Source organism: Loxodonta africana, chromosome 16, assembly GCF_030014295.1.
Source record: "Loxodonta africana isolate mLoxAfr1 chromosome 16, mLoxAfr1.hap2, whole genome shotgun sequence".
Lineage (NCBI taxonomy): Eukaryota > Metazoa > Chordata > Mammalia > Proboscidea > Elephantidae > Loxodonta > Loxodonta africana.
In genome coordinates, this window is record NC_087357.1 from 1,693,275 (window position 1) to 1,702,333 (window position 9,059).

General features: G+C 37.2%; 1 protein-coding gene across 1 annotated transcript; it reads right to left on the bottom strand.

Annotated features, from left to right (window-relative positions):
- Window positions 1–7,808: 7,808 nt before the first annotated feature.
- LOC135227960 (olfactory receptor 14I1-like) lies at window positions 7,809–8,741 on the bottom strand. Its single transcript, XM_064269892.1, has one exon. It carries the CDS (start codon window positions 8,739–8,741, stop codon window positions 7,809–7,811), a length of 933 nt encoding a protein of 310 aa, XP_064125962.1.
- Between the last annotated feature and the right edge of the window lie 318 nt (window positions 8,742–9,059).

A 9,059-nucleotide genomic window follows, 5' to 3' on the forward strand; every position in this document is an offset into this window, starting at 1 on the left:
GTCAGGGTTGTATCCTTTCACCATACCTATTCAATCTGTATGCTGAACAAATAATCCGAGGAAATATATGAGGAAGAATGAAGAATCAGGATTGGAATAAGACTCATTAACAACCTGTGTTACTCAGATGACACAACCTTGCTTGCTGAAAGTGAAGAGGACTTGTACTTACTGACGAAGATCAAAGACCACAGACTTTAGTATGGGTTTACTCGAACATAAAGAAAACAAAAATCCTCACAACTGGACCAATAAGCAACACCATGATAATGAAGAAAAGATTGAAGTTGTCAAGAATTTCATTTTACTTGGCTCCACAATCAACACTCATGGAAGCAGCAGTCAAGAAATCAAAGACACATTGCATTTGGCAAATCTGCTGTAAAAGACCTCTTTAAAGCGTTGAAACCAAAGATGTTACCTTGAAGACTAAGGTGTGCCTGACCCAAGCCATGGTGTTTTCAATCTCCTCATATGCATGTCACAGCTGGATGATGAATAAGGAAGAACGAAGAAGAATTGATGCTTTTGAATTGTGGTGTTTGCAAAGAATATTGAATATACTATGCACTGCCAAATAATGAAGAAATCCATCTTAGAAGAAGTATAACCAGATTGTCCCTTAGAAGCAAGGATGGTGAGACTATGTTTCACATACTTTGGACATGTTTTCAGGAGGGATTGGTCCCTGGAGAAGGACATCATGATTGGTAAAGTAGAGGGTCAGTGAAAATGAGGAAGACCATCAATGAGATGGATTGGCACTGTGGCTGTAACAATAGGCTCCAGCATAACAAAAATTGTGAGGATGGCGAAGGACCAGGCAGTGTTTCATTCTGTTGTACACTAAGTCGCTGTGAGTCTGAATTGACTCGACAAGACCTAACAATGACAACATTAGGAATCGGTTATAAGCCACTTTTTTTTTTTTTAATAACTTTTATAAAGCTTCAAGTGAACGTTTACAAATCCAGTCTGTCACATATAAGTTTACATACATCTCACTCCCTACTCCCACTTGCACTCCCCCTCTTGAGTCAGCCCTTTCAGTCTCTCCTTTCTTGACAATTTTGCCAGCTTCCCTCTCTCTCTATCCTCCCATTCCCTCTCCAGACAAGAGCTGCCAACACAATCTCAAGTGTCCACCTGATATAATTAGCTCACTCTTCATCAGCGTCACTCTCCCACCCGCTGACCAGTCCCTTTCATGTCTGATGAGTTGTCTTCGGGGATGGTTCCTGTCCTGTGCCAACAGAAGGTCTGGGGACCATGGCCGCCGGGATTCCTCTAGTCTCAGTCAGACCATTAAGTTTGGTCTTTTTATGAGAATTTGGGGTCTGTATCCCACTGATCTCCTGCTCCCTCAGGGGTCCTCTGCTGTGCTCCCTGTCAGGGCAGTCATCGATTGTGGCCGGGCACCAACTAGTTCTTCTGGTCTCAGGATGATGTAGGTCTCTGGTTCATGTGGCCCTTTCTGTCTCTTGGGCTCTTACTTGTCGTGTGGCCTTGCTGTTCTTCATTTTCCTTTGCTCCAGGTGGGTTGAGACCAATTGCTGCATCTTAGATGGCCGCTTGTTAGCATTTAAGACCCCAGACACCACATTTCAAAGTGGGATGCAGAATGATTTCATAATAGAATTATTTTGCCAATTGACTTAGAAGTCCCCGCAAACCATGTTCCCCAGACCCCCGCGCTTGCTCCACTGACCTTTGAAGCATTCATTTTATCCCGGAAACTTCTTTGCTTTTGGTCCAGTCCAATTGAGCTGACCTTCCATGTATTGAGTGTTGTCTTTCCCTTCACCTAAAGCAGTTCTATAAGCCACTTTTAAGAAACATTAAAAGCTGGGTATTAAGACATCATCCTGCCAATCTCCACCGTATTGGCTAATGGCCTTAAATCTGACATATCAGATACTATTCTGGAGTTAAAAAACATAGCCCAGAAATTTGAGTCCAGCACTACAAAGAGTAAACCACAAATCACAAATTTATGACACTACAACCCAAAGGGCTTGAGGAAAACTAAAGACTCTACATAAATACAACACCAATAGACAAGGACACTTGCAGATATTGCCAAAAAGTGGTCACTGAGTCCACAATTGCTCTATTTTCACCAGGAAATATGCAGCCCAAAAAGCAGCTAAGTTAGAAACAAAATGTCTTCCCCCCCCCAGTGAAGGCATCCTCCAGCATCTCCAGTTGACTTTGAAAATGCAAGGAGAAATAACTCTTCATTAAATGTTCATGAAACCTCATTTTATTAGACACAGGCCATACTCTCATTAATTCCATTAACCCACAATTCATACTTGTCAATACTTACAAAGCCTTTTTCTAATTTTTCCCAAAGCCTGTAAAACTTGAAACCCTAGAGGGCTATGATCCATTGTTTCACATTTCAAAGCTAAGGGCTTACTAATTCCTTCTACTTGTCCCTGATACACTGATACATTTCCAATAATAAAAATAATGTAATGGATATGTGTACCACTTTGTATAAGAACTAAGGGTTGTCCATGGTATAAAAAAAATAGTGTGCCCAAATTTCCCTATAGTCCCCAACGAAAATACTACACTGTTTTCTATACCTTCAAATTCAACACTTCAAAGTAGTAGATTTCTCTTTGGCCTTCTTTAGTATTCCATTACATCCTGAATCCAAATACCTTTTTTCTCTCACACGGTAAAAGAAAAATGCACCTTAAGTGTGAATCCACAGATTCTACTGATAAGTGTATCAACTGTAATCTCCAAGGTGTACAACTTCTCCCAAGTTCAAAATGTCAACAGCTTGCTCTTTATGTTCACCTGGTATAACCTCTTCTGAAGAGGACTTTTTATTTAATGAAAACTTTGACTATGCAGGGATATGGAGTTTCTAAGGATAAATTACAACTTTTCCAATATAATTGTCACTAACTAGACCGTGAAACATCCTGGGAAAGCATATCCTCACCAGGCAGAATTACACCAGGTAGAAATATGAGGAAATATTCAAAATTTCCCTTACCCTATGTCTTAGTTATCTAGTGCTGCTATAACAGAAATACCACAAGTGGCTTTAACAAGCAAAAATGTATTCTCTCAGCCCAAGAGGCTAGATGTCCAAATTCAAGGGGCTAGTTCCAGGGGAAGGTATTTTTCTCTCTGTTGGCTCTGGAGAAAGTCCTTCTCATCAATCTTCCTCTGGTCTAGGAGCTTCTCAAGGTAGGGACCCCAGGTCCAAAGGATGTGCTCCCCTCCAGGGTATTCGTTCTTAGTGGCAAGAGGCCCCTCTGTCTCTCTGCTAGCTTCTCTCTTTTATATCTCAAAAGAGGTAGACTTAAGATACAACCTAATACTGTAAATTGTGTCCTGCCTCAATACAACTACCTCTAATCTTGCCTAATTGGCATCATAGAGGTAAGATTATAACAGGTAGGAAAATTACATCAATGACAAAATGGTGGATAATCACACAATACTGGGAGTTATGGCCTAGACAAATTGATACACATTTTGAGAGAACACAATTCAATCCTTGACACCCTATTTACCAAAAGAAAACACAGAAATCCTAGGACCTAAAGAATATTACAGAGTGGATTGCCAATTTTTCTAAAATAGCTTTCACTCTTAAGGTCATCACTTAAAATTCATCACTGAATCTTGGCCTGGAGGGCCCTGTCGAGGGCTACTCTGGGTTTTCAAATTAAATTTATTTGATTTTTTTTTTGGACATGAGAGCTAAGCTCTTGGAATATTAGCTCAGAAATATAATAGAATCATAAACTCAGAGACCCACCGTATATTCTGTTTGTCTCTCAACCCAGTAGCTAAAGCTTACTTGCCTTATATAAGAGCAGTAGCCACAGCTGCCAAGTTAGTGGAAGTCACTTCTGATACAATCTCAGAGCTCACTTATCCATTTAATGGAAACTCATGTTGTGCAGACTCCTCCTCACTGAAGATACTCAGCAATTTTCTGCTTCTGAACTCACTGGCTATGAATTGCTACTCCTACCTCCAGCTTATATTGCCACTCATAGGTGACATACCCTTAATCCAGCCACCTCATTCCCTATCCCAGAGGATGGAGAACCTTATAATTATTTTACTTCAAGGATATCAGAGTGAGGAAGAGGATGTTATTTTATAGTATTTAATTTTTACTATTCGTTTTCAAACATAAAATAGGATGTAGAGAGAACAAAATTCATTCATTTGATTACAATAATTATAATTTCATCGCTATACCAAGTCCCACAGAATTATACCAAAAAAATAATATTTATCACAGTGAAAAAATATTGTTTATCCATAAAAGATGTGCAGCTTATTAACAGAAACCCATTCACAATATTCTCTTATATCACCTTTTTCATTTTTTATATTGGCAATAGGAAGGGTTTTATTTTACCATTTGGAAGTGCCATTGAAAAAAATCTGGAAAGCCACTGATGTCAGTCTGCAACACTAGAATGAAATTCTCTCGACAGCATTTTTAGCAATGCAATAATTCTGAAGAATTTCTGGGAAGACCCCCCTCTACCTCATCTTGTAGCTCTAACACTAATGATCTCCAAGTAGGTAGCCCCAACTCTGTCAACTGTCCTCAGCCCTGAAATGCAGAGTGTATATATATATATATATATATATATATATATATATATATATATACACACATATATATATCCACACACACGCATACATAGTATATATACATATGTATGGAAACCCTGGTGGCATAGTAGTTAAGAGCTAGGTCTGCTAAACAAAAGGTTGGCAGTTTGAATTCACTGGGCACTTCTTGGAAACTCTATAGGGCAGTTCTGCTCTATCCTATAGAGTCGCTATGAGTCAGATTCAACCTGACGGCAACAGGTTTGCTTTCGTTTTTTTTTGTATATATATATATATATGTACAAAAATGTACAAAAAAAACGAAAGCAAACCTGTTGCCGTCAGGTTGAATCTGACTCATAGCGACTCTATAGGATAGAGCAGAACTGCCCCATAGAGTTTCCAAGAAGTGCCCGGTAATTTAAAACCTCATTAAAGAGTTTGCTCAAAGTCAAAGATGAGTTGATTTGTAGATAGTGACAGGATAATGGATCCACAAAGAGGGGGTGGGGGTGTGGGGAACAAGTATTCTTTCCTTACTGCTTTAAATTAATAGATGACAGATTCAAAGCCAAAATTTAAAAGATAAAACTACAGAAGTAGCAGAAAATATAGATACCCATGTAACCCTGGGTAGGTATAATGTCCTAAACAATATCTAATCAAAGAAGATGCAGGTAAAATAATTTGCTGGTATTCAAATAAAATAATCTCTTCAAAAACAGAGCCACATACAGAGGAGAGGGTTTCCCTTGCCCCAAACCAAAAAAGAATAAATATAGGATATGAATATAGATAAAACACTTTCAAATCAAAGGACTGTGGCTAGAAATCAAATAAAGGTGATACAAACATATTTTTAAAAAACCCATAATCCCCGTATGTCTGTCAATTATGAGAAGTTCAAGTTCACTAAGTAACATGAAACAGGCAACTCAGACAAAAGTGAGACACACCATAAATATAAGAGTGACAATAGTTAGATATCTGGGTTTTAACCTACTATACATGGATATGGAGTTAGTGTAATGTTGATGCATTGCTAATGGGAATATAAATGTGTGAAAAATGTTGCAAAAAAATAGGAAGTTGGGAGTTGGAACAGCTTAGGCATCCATGGATATAAGGGGCAATGCAGCAGTTAGTTATAAAGTTGGTAACAATTTCTGTAACTTTCACTGACCCGTTTGAGTTAAACAAAACCAAACAAACTGAGATTTCCATCACAGTAACATTTATTAAAATTAACACACACAGACACATACACAGACATCCATATTCAATATGAAAGTATCCTTACATAAAAAAAAAAACAAAAACCCAGTGTAACGACTATATTTAAAGGAGACCTGCTTGTAGGAAATGCCCAAATGGGGACTCAAATGATGACTGTAATTGTTCAATTCACAGTTTAATTATTAGAACAGCTCAAGTTTATCTATAGATCTAGGAATCATGGAAATAATAACAATCTTTTTTTCCTACATACAAATTCCCTCCAATCAGGGAATAAAACTAACTCTACACTAATTTCAGAATTATTAAACAATAATAGTAAAAGCAGTTTTGAAGTATATTTAGGGCAAAAACTATTTCCTCCAACACAGAAATTAATTCCTTATTATATTTGCCTTTGCCACCAGCTTCTACTCTATCAAACCTTTAGATTCACACCATCACAGGTCACTCAAGTCATGTCAATGTCTGAACTCAGACACTATATCATGTTTTTATCCTTTGTCTCACTAAATGATTACTTATATTAAATATTAAATCTTTATCAGAACTATTTGTCCTATACTAGGCATTTTTTATATATTGTTCATCTCTATTTTATCCGTGGATACCAGACAGTTTCTGTGTTTTATCTGAATACCAAAAACAATTGGCTGGTCTTCAAATAAAATGATGTCTTCAAAACAGAACCACATACAAAGGAGATGGTTTCCCTTGCTCCAAATTGGCAAAGAATAAATACAGGAAACGAATATAGAAAAAAACATGTTCAAATGACTGGAATATGCCTCCCTAGATGTGTGTACCAACTGCTTTTTTTTCACCCCACTATTAACTCTCGGAACAGGAACTCTGAACTCTAAGTCTCTGATGAGAATGCTGAAATAAACCTTATGCTGCACATATGTGTTAATACGGATGGACTTGCTTGGAGGTGTGTTTCTCCCTGTAATTAACTAAATAGTTATAGATTGTATGTTCATATATATATACAGTGCACGAATACTGAAATAAAGGAACATAAAGAAAAGAAAAAGAACTGCCCTCAGGTCTATTTCAACTCATAATGACCACATGGTGTTTCCAAGGCTGTAAATCTCTAAGTAAGCAAACTGCCACATCTTTCTCCCACGGAGCTGCTAGTGGTTTCAAACTGCCGAAGTTTTAGTTAGTAGCTGATTGCATTAGCCACTGAGAACCAGAGCTCCTTAAAGGATCATAATTCAGGTATATAATGAAATAAAAATGAAGCAATAAAAATTGTATTACATTAAAAAAACACTTTTAAAAAACAAAAACAAAAAAACAGTTTAGCTCAAATAGTTATCCTTATGTATTGAACTTAAAAAAAAATTATATGAGACCAAAATGACAACAGTAACTCTAAAACAGAGAAGTTTAGGGGGAATGAATCTAAATTCAATGGAGGTGGAACTACTAGAGGAGAAATAAGGAAAATGTTGAAACAGTGCAAAGAATGTAACCAATGTTACTATACAATACGTGTAGAAATTGTTAAATGGGGGCATGATTTGATGTGTATATTTTCACCAAAAAAAAAAAAAATTGGGGCACGATTTTGCAGTTAGAAAATTATGAGTTTTCATCTAAGCGTTGCCAAACTATCAGAGAAAATGATTATTCTGATAACACATTAGAAAATGATTTCTCTCTCTAGATTTCTGTTTACTTAACAACACAGGATTAGTAAAACAACACAACATATCTCGGATTTAAAAATAATAGTTAACATTCAAAGAGAGTGGGTACAAGAAATAACTCATTTTATACAAGATTTTGTTCAACTGATTACTGCTCATTTATATATTATCCCTTCATGATCAAAATGACGAAATGTCTAACATTTTAACTTTGTCTAAATTTTGTGGTTACGAACTATGTTTATTTAAATATTATTTCCAGTCAAACAAAAGAAGAAACAAGCAAACAAGAACCACAGCTCTCTAGGGGACCTTGGAAGATCTATTAAACATTCTGCTGATAGCACTCTTGATCTCCCTGTTCCTCAGGTTAAAGATGATGGGGTTCATGAAGGGGGGCACCATGGAGTAGAACATAGCCATGAGGAGGCTTTGGATAGTAGATTCTTTTGAGATGGGACCCAAACAAGCAAATAGCCCAGAGATTATAAACAAAAGAAAAGTAGCTATCTGAGGGGAACAGGTAGATAACGCTTTGTTCTGGGCTTCCACAGATCTTAACTGGAGCACAGTAGAAAATATGTTAACATATGAGATGAATAAGACAACAAAGCAGACTATGGTGATGAAGGCATTTACTGCAAGCACTACTGTCTCAGAAAACTGCACAGACCTAGATGAGATGCTCAGGATTTGAGGGATTTCACAGAAAAACTGGTGAATCACATTGGATTTTGTGAAGGGAAGTCTGAATATGGTGCCTGTGTGGATCGCAGAATAGAGCAGCCCACTGGCCCAGGAGCCCCCTGAGATCTGTGTGCACAGACGTGGGGTGATGATGAGCCAATAATGCAGAGGGTGACAAATAGCTACATAGCGGTCATAGGACATAACCACAAGGAAAAAAAATTCTGTGGATCCAAATAAAATAAATAAGAAAGTTTGAGCGAGACATTCTTTGAGAGAAATCAATTTACTGTCCATCAGAGAATTTACAATTGATTTAGGAACAGTTACTGAGATATAGCAAAAGTCTAACAAGGATAAGTTGCCTATAAAGAAGCACATTGGGGAATGAAGATGTGGGTTTGTCACAATGACAGTAACAGTCAGAAGATTTCCAAACACAGCTCCCAGATAAATCACTAAGAAAAGCAGACCTTGCAAGACTTGTAGCTCCCGGGAGCTTGTGATAGCCATGAGGATGAATTCCGTTATGATGGTAAGGTTGCCCATGTCTGCCAATATGCTTCAGTTTCCCTGGAGTGAAAGGATAAAAAGATAAGAAAATGCTTAAAAAAGTGGAGGTAGAGGCAAACTACCCTCTTATGAAATAAATCTCATTTAAAGACACGTACTTCGTGTATCATTGTTATATGATGTGTACAAGCTTCACTATAAAGTGAAATGAAAGACTCAGAATATAAGGCAATTCAAAATGCTAATAAAATTGAATACAGTCAGTATACCTTGGACAATTTAGAGCTTTTTGGGATTTTTTGTCCAATTTGATTAAAAATCAAAATATAAGCCCAGGAAGTATGGAACAACAAG